We start from the raw sequence: 13,182 nt of genomic DNA, 5'->3' as shown, positions 1-13,182 counted from the left end.
TTCAGATACCACAGCACAGATTTTCATGTACTGCAAATTGCTGCTGAATTCCAGCGCTAACAGCAGCTGAGATTTTAGGCTCAACTCTTTTCCTCTCTCCCGCTGTGCAAATTTAAGACCAGCTTTATTTTTATAATGTGTGGCTTAAAGAGCATACTGTGCAAAATAATCCTGGAAAATCCATCTTCTTTGAGTGATGGAAATTATTTGTTTCAAAGATATTTATTTAAAAGGCTCACAGAATAATAGTAGATTTTAGTATCTGTGAGTAACATTAAAGAGATAGCCAGATGATGCAGACACCAAACCAAGAGGCCTGAAAATGTGACAGTCAAAGCTTGGGAGATGCACTTCATTTTTACATTTGGCTCCATTTCATAAAACTGAGTCTGAGTACAGTGAAAGATGCCTGTTCCTGATACATAATTCCAGGTGAAACACCTGCTGCAATTCTTAAAGCACAGTCTCTATCCCAACTTTCCTTGTGTAGTTGATTTAAGCATTCTCCACTAGATCCAGCCCTGCTCTTGAAAGAGCTTTAACTTCCTCTACAGTTTCCAAAATAAGATGCCCAGGAGATGTGACAGTCTGTCCACTGGTGCCCTAAGCCCAGGTCAAAGATACTTGTACCTGCAATACTAAGAAAGGTGAGTGACCAGCCCAGAGACAAGCCTGGGACACAGAAATAATGGGTACAAGAACCTTACCAGGAGGTAGAAGGAAAGCCAACAGCTTTCCTAGGGGGGAACAGGGAGGGAATGCTACAAGCAGGTCTGACAATGGATACAAAGGTTTCTGTTAAACGTTTCCATTAGCAATGTAAAACTAATCTCCAAGAAACTGAGTTTAGCTCATCACCTGTTCCACACCCTAATCCAGCTGCTTAGAGTGGTGATGTATCACTGACAAATCCCTTGAAATTTCTCTTAAAAGATGGAGCTGGAGTCTGTCATTCTCTGTGGGCATTGACAGGGAGCATTTTCATTTTATTTTACCAAGACAGAAAATGTGCAACCCGGGTCTTGTAATCTGCATGGGAGACTGGGAATGACTCGCTGAAAATTTAATGCAATGCTGAATAAAGATTCATTGCTTCTTCCAATTCATCCAAATGCCAGGGTGAGCATGCTAGAAAATCACATTCAGAGCCAAACTGTGCTAGTCTTTAATCAGCACTCCAAGAAGGAACATTTAACTTATGGAACAGTTGATTTAAGGGGTAGTTTACTGAAGGCAGAAATAAGGCGTTCATATAATACATGTAAATAAATAAAATTTACAGTATTTGTCTCATGTACCTTGACTCCATCCAGAACAGCTTTTATGACATCCTTCACTGTTGTCACCATCTCCTTGTCCTCTGAATTCACCCCCTCCAGCATCACCTGATCAGACCAGCGGATGAGGTTGGCCAGGCTCTGGTACACTCGGCTGTAGCAGGATGAGATGGCAGAACTGCACAGCAGGAGAGGGAACAGTTGAGAAAAAAAGAGCAAAAAGAAATTTTGGAGATGTTATCAAATGTTACGGGAGTGAGTTTCACACTGTGCATTTCACTCCTTTGCTCTCTGACACTCAGAATTTGTGTTGAGCAAGTGACAAAGCTCAGGCTTCTCCTCCACTGCAGCTGCTCTCCTGTTCTCTAGCACCAAACTATGACAGTTTGAAGGTACAAACCATCAACAGCTCATTCCCAAGTATCAGAAGGAATTATCTGGGATGCAGGTTAGCACAGCAATGCTAAAAATAATATTCTTTCCATCTTAATTTACAGTTCCATCCTATGCTTTAACTTTAAAGATAAGTATTTAAGCCCTACATTTAAGTTTAAGCTATGTTATTTCAGTATTATCCTTCTTCATTATTAGCTCTCCCCAAAACCACCCTGGATCACTGAGAGCTGACTCTATTCATTCCTTTACAAATCACTGCCTCACTGTTTATAATGCCTGAAAACACACAATTAAAATTACTTCTTTAGAGAAATTGAACTGAATGAATTTCAGGTTTGAAAGAGGAAGGGTGTTGCTTTGTTTTGTTTTTAATGAGAAACAGAATTGAAAGCTATTGTTCTGAAGGGCAAAAAAAGGCGTGTTTTGGAAAGATGACAACTCTAAATAAAAGTTAACTGTAACAACAATGCTCCCAGGCATCTTCCTGGCCATTCTGAAAACACTGACTTCATTACTAAACAAGGTGCGTTAACAGTACTGCTGATGGCAACGCTTCAGCAATTCTTTGTCACGTTAAATCAATTTCAAACTGCATCAAAACCATAAACAGATAAGAGAAGGTGTAATCTTGCAATCATTACTGATACAAGTTGTTCCAAATCTTCCCATTTCTCTCCGATATCCATTTTACATTGGCTTAACTCCAGTAACTTCATTATCTGTGAGAAAAGAATCAAGCCCTCGAGCTCCAATGAGTTTATTTAGGTGAATGAGGTTTGCAGGACTGGGGAAAGAACTACTGTCAAGTTACAACCAGGGGATACAAACAATGGCAAGGACTTGATTGTTTGGTTGTTGTTTGGGTTTTTTTTAAAAGCTTGCTGCTTGCCATTTGTTCTCATTTCAAATGAAATTAGCTTGGTAGGAGATATTTCCTAAACATCATTTCCCTCCCCCATCTCTTTCTAAGACTTTGATTTCTTTGCCATTAATCTTCAGTCTGCTTCCTTCTAAAGAGGCAGTAATCGAAAGCCCATTTTGTGTGAGATTTAATTACTTTTTTCCTTGATGCAAATGCTTCCCCTAAAGTACAAAGAAGTCCAACAATAATTTTAAGGCTTTCTTCATCACTTTTCTTGCTCACTTTTCTTGAGGGGGATCTGACATCAGAATCACCCCTTTGTGTCCTGCCACTATAGTACACAGGTAGGGAGAGAAGGACACAGCTTTGTTGAGAAAGCCGGATCCCCTTTTGGGTTTTTCGGGAGGCTAAGCAAGGCAAGGCATGCACATGGGATCTGTGCTTTAATGCACCCTGTTTCCAGAAAGAGAGACTGATCACTGTGTACAGGACATTCCCATTCTCACAAGTTTGCTCATTATGGTTCGACAGATCCAACCTGAACTGGATCTTACCTGTCCCAGCCACATGTGTGATACTCACCCATTTCCTCCTTCCTTCTGCCAGAAGCAGCTCTGGCCTGAGCACTGGGGCCAAACACGACTGAGCATCTCTGTTTGCAAAGTATTTGGCACCCCAGGGCTGCCTCAACTACATTATAAACCTTCCCTGTGCCAGCACTGAAATAAGCATCTTAAAAGGAAAAAATTTGGAGATATTTAATGGGAAAACAAATAGGAACAGCACAAAAACTGGCAGGATTTCAGGAACCAAACACCTGCATTTCTCTGCTTTGTTCTGTGCTCTTCTCTGTGTTAACTTTGCTCTTTCAGTATTATTCAACAATGTTTATTTGTTTTCTGTAAATCAATTGCTCCAGCATCCATGGGATGAACACCAACGAGATCTCTATGGCTTGGCAACACCACAAATTCTTATAATCCATGCTGAGCTTGGCTTTGGCAAATTTCTACTGCTTTCCTGGCTTCAAACCCATTGCTTAACTGGTAAAAACATAATGCACATTATCTGTTAAAACATAAAACAATAATCTGTTGAGTGCAGCAGGAATGAACTTGGACTGGTTAATCTGCTGAAGTACATCTATTTACTTCTGTATCTGATCCAGTAAAATCCAAAAAAGCAGTTAAGAGTGCAGGCTCAGACTTCTGTAATATCAGGGTGGATAAACTGAACACAAAAAAGGATTACTCTGAAGATAAACTCCTTTTCCAGGTGAAGCTATTAGATTTGTTAGCTTTTAGGATACCACCACGGACTGCAGAAACAGGAATAGCATCTGAAGAGAATCTCCCTCTACAAAATGATGAATTTCCAAGTTTATGCTAAGAACCATCCCTTCCTCCACTCTGAAAGAAGCCTGATTTGCTTTATCTTTCCATGGCATGAGCTTCTTGACAGCAGGGAATCTGCTTTTAAATGATGTTTGAAAACCACCAAGTAATTAGTAAAAACAGCAGTCACTTCATCGGCATCTCCTGCACGATGCGGTTCTTCAGATAAAGAAGGAGCCTGTTGGTCTCTTGTGGTCCCAAAATCCAAGAAGGAAACTCACCTTTGCTGGATGCGTGGGTCAGTTTGCACCAAGGGCAGGATGGCTTCCAGCACTTTACTTGCTGAGCCTGGCAGCATCTCTAACACTTTGTTATCAATTGCCATTTTGTCCACAATAGTCTTAAAGTAGCGCAATGCACTGACAACCTCCTTCTCCTTTTCCTCTAGCCATGATACATTCTAAACAGGAGAGGAAAAAAAAGGGGAGAGATGTTAAAACTTCAGTATTTTTAAAGGCAGGGTTCCTTTAACACACTCAAAGTATGGTGACACTAAGGTATATTCCAGGAGGAGTGGAAAAAACCCCTTCTACCACAAACACTTTTAAATTGAATTACTACTCTTTCAAAGGAATAGTCAGTGCAAGATTACACCCACACTTCAACTTTCAGAATTACCTGCATTCCAAACTGAAGGCTGATCTTGATCAGTTTTAGGCTAAGATTAACACCACTGATGACATCAAGGGCACTGCTTTGAAACCCACACCCTAAACTAGGAGGGTGAAAGAAAAAACATTTCACAGAATGGTTTGGGTTGGAAGGGACCTTAAAGCCCATCTCCACCCCCTGCCATGAGCAGGGACACATTCCACTATCCCTGGTTGTCCGAGCCCCGTCCAACTTCCAGGGATGGGGCAGCCACAGCTTCTCTGGGCACCCTGTGCCAGGGCCTCCCCACCCTCACAGGGAAGAATTTCATCCCAATATCTAATCTAAACCTGCCCTCTGTCAGTTTAAAGGCAATTGTCCAATTACTTGTCCAATTACTATATGTCATTGTAAAATACATGAAAACATCCACATAAACTCCACTCTGATGAGCCTCCAACCTAAATCATTTTGGGATGCTGCTGGAACAAGAGAACTCACGCAATTTCCATGAGGACAAACTGTAAAAGCTAAGTTTTGGCATTGGTGAATGAATGCTGCAGAAGGGAACAATTCATTGGAATAAAGTTGAGCTGTGGTCACCAATTTCTGTGCCACCACCAACACCAGAAGAGGAAATTCAGAAGTGATACACGATACCTCAATGGCACTTTGGACTGGGGTATTTTTTGAAAGTTTACAACAGCATGCCTGGAGGACTTTTAGTGCCACAAGTAGTTCCTAAGTGAGATTTAAATTAACTACTGAACACTGCTAGAAAAGGAGCAGAGAGCTTAGCAGAGTCAGATTTCATCCATTATCTCCTCAGTAAATTCAGCTTCAAGAATTAATGACCTATGGGCATTGTGTGCTCCCCATACTCTTGTCAGCTGTTAAACTGCTGCTTTTCTGCAAAACCAGGCCAGCAGCCCAAAAGGTTTTAGGAAGAACAATTTATAGGCAGCACTGGTTAGTAATTTGGGGCCAGTTGCATAAAAGGATTAGAGTCCTAACTTCCATCTAGCTCCAGCTTCAGAAGTCTAAGTCCCAATCCAAGAACTGCAAACCACCCTGTCATTTTCCATCTCATCTGGGAAGTGCCCAAACTTGGCTGCTGCTTCCCCTTTGGACAATACTTCTTGCCAGGAACCTCAAGTTCTGATCTGCAGCCCACAGTGCCCTGAGCTCCCTTGCTGAGAAGCATCCTGGCAACTCACTGGGATAAAAAAAATGACATTTCCCATTTTGCAGGGATGTGCCCTCACCACTGCACAGTTCATTCCAGGATATAGAATCATAAAAACATTTAGGTTGGAAACAACCTCTAAGATCATTGAGTCCAACCATTAATCTATGGAGAGCCTTGGCCTCTCCCAAGAAGGTTTTGCACTTCATATGAAATGATCACACATTTTAGGGATCAGAGAGTCTGTAAAATCCCTGGGTAAGTACGACCATGGTCCAGCAGTCAAAGCTCTCAAACAGAAGTGAAAAAACACGGACTGCAGTTCCTGCTCCGATGGCTGTTTATGGGTTTCATTCAACAACTGTTTCCTGCAGAAAGGCTTGTGACTTAATAGCTTAAACACTCTCCTGGTGCACAAAAGGGATGGGCCTGCCTGAGAGTTCAGGGCTGAGAATGACAGCTGGAAACACAAATCCTTCCGCTGAGCACACCAAGGGATGTGTTGAGCCACTGGACACTGGCTGGGACACAGCCCTTTTTTCTCTTTTGGGTTTTTTTTCCCTGCTAGTTCTTTGGGTGACATTCCACAGGAGCATGTTCTAATGAATCCTCTTCCAAGGTCCAAAGGTATCATACATAGGTGTGTGCAGGGGTGCACAGAACCATGGAATGGTTTGGGTTGGAAGGGACCTTAAATCTCATCTCCTTCCACCCCCTGCCACACCCTCCCCTAGACCAGAATGCCCCAAGCCCTGTCCAACCAGGCCTGGAACACTTCCAGGGATGGGGCAGCCACCCATCTCTCTTTTGGGCATTAAACAAGAAAAAGTTAAAATTCAGGCAAAACAGCATCTCCTCTCCACACCCTGCCTGACACATATAGATATTTTTGGATGATTGCTGAAAGTTGCCCTTAATAATCAAATTGCAAATGCATTATGTATGAGACACAGCTGACCCAGAAAGGGTCACAGTGAGCTGTACAGAATACACCCAATTACAGAAGCTGGAATCATCCTTTTTTTCCTTACATTTTGGCAGTGTAAAACCTATCATAAGTCTGTATATAGTACTGAAGGACACTCTTGTTCCTACAATATGCCCTAGGATAAGAATCACAGACAGAGTTCAGGGGACAAAAGGAGGTTCTGAAAACAACTCCCCCAGTGCTGCTCCTACCCAGGTATAAAGGGGAAGAGGAGAAGATGATGTTTGCACGAGCTGAGCATATCCTTCAGCTTACACATCATGATTTTACATTAATTTTTAGTATTGCTATTTCTGCTCTACACTGATTATCTACTTCAAGAGCACAAAAATAGCATCTTAAGTACTTAAGAGGGAGAAAAGGACGATATTTGGTTTATCAAGTGAGCCTTCTGACAGAAGATCTGTCGTTTGTCAACTGATGTCTATATTACAGTAAGAAAACCTGGCGACAATCCAGGCACATCCTCTTCCCCACTCCCTTCACACAAAGCTAATGAGCTGACTACATCCAGTGAATTGATTAATTGGACAGTAGCTATTAAAATAGGTAAGGAATGAGCCAGAAATCAACAATATTTCACAGCATAAAAATGAATGCAGCTTAAATAATCATGTACTGTAATAAAAATTATGGCAAGTGTTTTGTTTCCCAATTTTAAAAATCCCAATCTGTACATAAAAAATGGTTTTAATGTCCAGCATGGCTTATTAGGATATCCTCTTGCACTGTTTTTAGGGGAAAAATAGAAGAGCAAAAACTTAATCTATTATTAACAATTGCTATAGACCACATTTTGAAAAGGGCTCTTCATTTTCTAATGTATTTAATGTGGTCACATATCAGTTTAAAGGAAGGCCTCTAAATTATCTCAAGATACCATCCTGAACCATCATTGGAATTAAAAGCTTTAATGGAGTACAGTCACTGGGGTTTTTTTATTTTGTTTTTTAAATAACACTCAGCAATGCAAGGTGTTTGGCTCCCTAGAAAGCATATCCACAGCTTCCTGGGGGAAAAACCCCACAGTCTGGGGAAAAAATCCTCACCATCTTCCACCTCATGGTGCAGAATAGGGCGAGGAAGCGCTGCAGAGACTTTTCTGGGTGTTAAGCAAGCCACACAGCCTAAGAAAACTTTATCTTGCTGGCTGCTCTCAGTAACACTACAACAACTCTCAGCAGAGATAATCTGAAGAATTCTGCGTGTCTGGCACTGCACATTGGATGAGACTTTTAACAGCTGAGAATGGTGTTTAATTATCATAAACAACCTCGACTGTTCTCAACTTCTGGCTTCGATTTGTACTTGAGAACTGACTGCAACAGTGTTGTCACAGAGATAGTCTCCAGCTACATAATCAGGTCACAACAGGAGAGGAGATAACACAGATCAGTTTGTGACCTCATTTCTTAGAGGACCTGGAGTACGTTTGGTCTGAGGAACACTGTGCTGGATCAGCAGCTGCCTGAACACATCTGTGTGACTCTCCCCGCTGGTGTCATCAGAGATTGAGCACATCTTTGGACCAGCTTCAACGATGTGCTTGCTTGAGTCTGGGGTTTTTAAAAGGGTCACACCCCAAAACCATGCAGCTATTTGGAAGCTTTAAGCATAACCCACGGGGTGTGCATGCAGAGAGGATGTGTCAGGCCATATACCACGTTCCATAAAGAGATACTTAAATGCTTGTGGAAGGAGGTCTCATCATGCTCTCCAAAGGGATTTATTTACTGATTTAATACTACACAGTGCTGTTTATAGGTAACCATAAAGTAACCCTGAGGATCCCTGAGCTGCAGAATTATGCAGGGGACAAAGTCACACACCAGAGTGTGATAAACCGAGTACCAGGAAGCAAGAAACCATCAGGATAACAGAACACGGCCTTTGCTTACTTTGTTCACTGACTTCTCTGGTGTTTTCACTGTCAGGTCAGCTTGCTTTCCTTTCTTTGAGGGTGTTCTCTTTATTTTTGGTGAATGAAACTTGCCTTTCAACTTCATTGTGAACGAGGAGAGATGAGAACGCTCAGAATCTAGAAAGACACAGAAAAGCATTACTGGATTAGGGCAATTATGCTGAAACCAGGGGCGTTGTGTTACAGCATTATCTGGAAGAGACTTGCACCACGTAAATTTATTGAGTGGAACACGATAAAGAAAATTAATAAACTGTCACTCTATATTATGTTTCAAACCACAATGCCACCATCATTTCCTGCTTTCCTCAGCTACAATATCACCATCATTTCCTGCTTTCTCTCGGAAGCAGGAACGCTGCAAAGGAGAGGCAGGGACAGCAGGATTGCACTGCTCTGTGCCTTGGGAGAAAAGAGGAAAAACACCTCTCTTCAAAGCACTTATCTCCAGCAAGTCCCAAAGTACTTTACAAAGGAGGCAATCATCATGCCTCTTTGGCAGATGAGCAACTGAGTCAAGGGGATGAAGTGACTCGTTCACAGACCTCTGGCAGAGCAGAGCCCTTGGCTGTGGGTCAGCGCAGGCAGGGCTCTGCCTGGTACCCACGACCCGGCTGCTTCAGGGTTGGAGAACACAACCCCAGGTAATGCCCTTCCCAGGATGCTGATCTCTACCCACCCAACAGCATCTATTTTGAATGTGGCTCTATGGATAATCTGAACAAAAATGCCAGCCCTTGTCATCTGCAATGGATTTCACTTCCAATGTACCAGAAAAACCTGAGAACAGAGGAACCGCTTTGACACCAGCGCATCCTTCGAGGAGCTGAACTGCAGAACTGCTCAGCTCTTTTAAAAATTGTATTTTCATTGTTTTTTGAATACCTAAAAGCAGAAGTCTCAAAGGTTTGCAGTCATGCCATACTCAGACTTATTGTTGAAATACATTTTTATCTGTTTAACCATGAAGCTAAATAAAAACTCCCTTGTAGAGAGCAATTTAGAAAGTATTTTGAGCAAAGAGCACTTTAATAAATGAAGGTCTGAATTGCTCTCTAGTGACCCAGATAACTCAGCAGAAGTTACCCAACTTGTCTGTAACTACGTTATCAAGAAAAGTAAGCAATTTTGCTGTATGTTTCATTTCTCTTTTAGGTTACGTGGGCATTAACTGCATTGGCTTTAATGAGTCCAAAGGACAGCCCCATGCATGCAGCACTGCAGCACCTCGTTAGCATGCAGACTGCAAACTGCAAAGGCTGCTGAACCAAATTAGCACCCAGCAGCTAAATACCAGAGAGCAGTGCAAACCCCGCTCCTCCTGGTACTCAGAAACCACCCGACTACAGCTCAAGGAAAGGAACCCTGCTCGTCTTCCTTTAAACTTGATTTCCTGGTAGCGTGTTATGACCCTGCTGTGAGCACACGCACCAATACTCTGGTGAGGTATGTCCCCTAGACCAAGATTTTGCAGGCATCCTATGAATGGAAGCTACATGAGCACCGATCCTAATCTAGTCTGGCTGCAGACCTGTTCTCCACTTACAGAAGTAAATGTTTTCCCAGGTTTTCTTTGTATCATAAAGTCCTGTTTAGTGCACTGAGGAGAGAGGCACTAAAAACCTTGGCCACTGCAGATAAATCCAGGCGTATCAGTTGGCCTCTGAAGAATCACTTACAGCAGCTGGCACCCCAACTTAGCAACAATTTACGTCAGTGCTTTACATCCGCAAGAGGATCTCCAAACCTTTAAAACCTCTCTGTCTCCACAGGGTGCTGAAGGTCACCACTGAAGAGAGTTCCTGGCTGCTGTGATAACACTCTTGAACTCCTCCCCAAAAAATCATTTGTATTTATTCCATACACCATATGAGAATTTCCATATTTGCACGCATATGCACGCTTGCCACGAGAAGTTGTGGCTCTCAATTAATTTTTCCAGAACTGGCAAACAATTACAATAATTAATCTACAGGGAAGTAATGGTGACAGCAACAAATTGTGTCTGGCTCCTCCACGGGCTGCAGTGAGATCCAAACTGCTGGTCTCAGTAAGGAAACACTCAATGCCTACAAAACCCTTGGTTACCTATGGTGATAATTTTGCATTGTAAGGACAAGATATCTGGAAGTGAGAAAGATTTCAAAAGATTACCATTTCCTTTTCTCCTTGCCACCAGACATCTCTACCCATTTTCATGGAGCAAGCACACAAACGGCTGAACCAACGTGTGTGCATGGTCAGGAACCTCCAAAAGGAGGTGTCATCAGAGAAAGTTCCTTTTCTGCTGACAGCAGATCCGCTTCACCACCACCACCACCAGCCAACCACTGCCCCTTTGTTCTTCTTACCCTTTGGTCACACCAAATCATTTGTGTGCCACACTCTGAGGGAAGATAGACACACAGAGCAAGGACAGAAGCAAGTGGCTGGAGCAGAATAGGAACTGCTTAAAATAGTACTGGCGAAGTAAACCAGCTGACATTTGCAAAAATAATAAACGTTATTGTTTGAACAGCCCTGCTAAGTCCTGCTTTGAAGATCACAAATTAATGCAGCTTTTTACTGCCATGGTCTACACCAAGCACTTTCCAGCTCTCATCTGCTCACAAGTTTCTGATGCATTTGCAGTTAAACAAATGAGTCACAAACCAATATTCTCTCACACTCAATTACACTTAGCACTTAAAATAGCGCTTTTCTTGTTCCAAGCACATTACAAACACATCGTTCTCATCCTTAACCAGTCAGGCCTTAACTTTACTCTGCAGATGGGAAGCAGGCATAGAGGTGAAGCAACTTGTCTAAACAGAGCAGAGGGTGAGTCAGTGACTCTGGTACAGCATCTCCATCACTCTGCAGGCCCTCAGCCCTCTCCCCCTACTCATGGATCAAGCTGTGGAGCTCCTGTGATTATGTTCAGTGAATGCCAACAGAATTATTCGGCACACTGGGCTTTACAGTTTGCAAGCTGATACATCATTCAAGCATTATAAACAGAATTTGCTTTGTAATGAATCTGGATGAAGTGGTATAAAAGAGAAGTGATACTTGAGTAGGAAGGGATTCTAGCTCACAGGTGTAAGGGACCTAAGCCTTTACAGATGAAGCCTGAAACCCTCCTCTAAAGAGCACAGCTGAGCAAGACTTCTTAGACTGGTTACCACAGCACTGTCTGCCTTGAAAAAATCACTTTTTTTATACTATATCCTAATTTAAATATCTTCCATGTCCTGTGTGTCTGTCCAGTTAAAAAGTTCAAACAGCACAGCATGCCTTTACAGATTAAATAATTTGGTAACATATACAGAGGCAGAAAACAGAGCCATGGCAGTGCTCAAACCACTTCTCCTGTCCCTCTGTTCCTTCCTGCCTATCTACAGTAACCAAACCCCTTAATGCAGCATTGAGGTTGTTCTGAGCTTGGGAGTTTGCCCACTGGAAATTATTCTATCATATTACCCTCGCCTCTTGTTGATGAATAGCCAGCAGTGTTTAGCTGGAGTCTCAGCACTGGCTTTCTCCTCTCTGGTGTGCAGGAGGAGGGCACCCCGCACTTCCTTTTATGCAGTGTCCAAATATTTGTGAGATGAATGGGAAAAGTCAGGGTAATAAACTCAATTGAGTGATTTCAACTGGAAGAGGGGGGGAAAAAAAGTTGTATCAAAGTGTTTCTGTCTCGAAGGAACCAGTGACTTTCCATCCCCTCATATTTCATCTGTCTAGATGCTCTGCTGCTGCACGCAACTCGAAGAAAAGCCCTTCAAAATGACTTTATTATGGATCTGAGTTTCTTGATTTCTGACTGGAAGCTTTATTATGTCACTCATTTCATAGCTGATTCCATCCCCCGTTAGTGAGACTCCCACTCTGCCGTGCTTGAACGTGCTCCAGCTGTTGAGTCACGGCCCTGCTCAGCTCCCAGGCTCTTCTCCCCGGCACGTGTCTGGGGTCTGACCACACACACAACACCAGAGAGCTCGCCTGACATGCCTGCTCCAACCAGCCCTGCTGTCAGGTGTGGCCAGAGGGGTTTTTCAGTATCCCTCAAGGCCCTGGACCAGGCAGATGAAGGCTAAGGAGACCACGGCCAACCAGGAGCCACCTGATTCCCCATCAGCTCCCCAAGCTCCAGCAACTGGTGCTGCTGCCAGTTTGCCAACAGAAAGCTAAATCTGGTGAGGGAAGAACTGCAGGTTTGAAACAACAGTGGATTAAAAAGGAAGGCAGATAAATCGGCTGATGTGCTTGTGGGCGAAGAAACTAAGGCTGCTCAGGACAAAGCTGGCAAGTCAAAGCCCAACGTCCACCTCTGTCATAGTCAAATGGCCACTCCCCACTTGGGTTCAAATGAAGGCCAGAAGATAAGTCAAAACACACAAGCTGGTGAATTCCACCAACTTAAGCCAGCAGCAAGTTATTTGCTTTAAAGTCAAAGCGAAAGTTCAGCCTTTTACAGAGCTCAGTCACAGCAGAGTTTCCATCTGTTGGGTCCCACTCGCCAGCCTCATGTAACCAGCACATGGGAGGCTTCAGAAATGGGAAATAATCCCCTGCCTGTTTCTGC

The 13,182-nt window shown here is 43.0% G+C and overlaps 1 protein-coding gene across 8 annotated transcripts in view; it reads right to left on the bottom strand.

The window, feature by feature from the left end:
* The window catches only part of RAPGEF1 (Rap guanine nucleotide exchange factor 1), an 85,110-nt gene that overhangs the window by 44,487 nt on the left and 27,441 nt on the right, over positions 1-13,182 (bottom strand). For all 8 annotated transcript variants that reach the window (XM_048325257.1, XM_048325258.1, XM_048325260.1 and 5 more), the window contains exons 2-4: positions 8,593-8,732; positions 4,151-4,329; positions 1,299-1,455 (exon numbers count right to left, since the gene is read on the bottom strand). In XM_048325257.1, the coding sequence (XP_048181214.1) occupies positions 1,299-1,455; positions 4,151-4,329; positions 8,593-8,732 (476 nt within the window). The remainder of the gene's footprint in view (positions 1-1,298; positions 1,456-4,150; positions 4,330-8,592; positions 8,733-13,182) is intronic.

Source organism: Corvus hawaiiensis, chromosome 21 (genome assembly GCF_020740725.1).
Source record: "Corvus hawaiiensis isolate bCorHaw1 chromosome 21, bCorHaw1.pri.cur, whole genome shotgun sequence".
Taxonomy (NCBI): Eukaryota; Metazoa; Chordata; class Aves; order Passeriformes; family Corvidae; genus Corvus; species Corvus hawaiiensis.
This window is presented reverse-complemented; position numbering and strand designations above follow the sequence as displayed.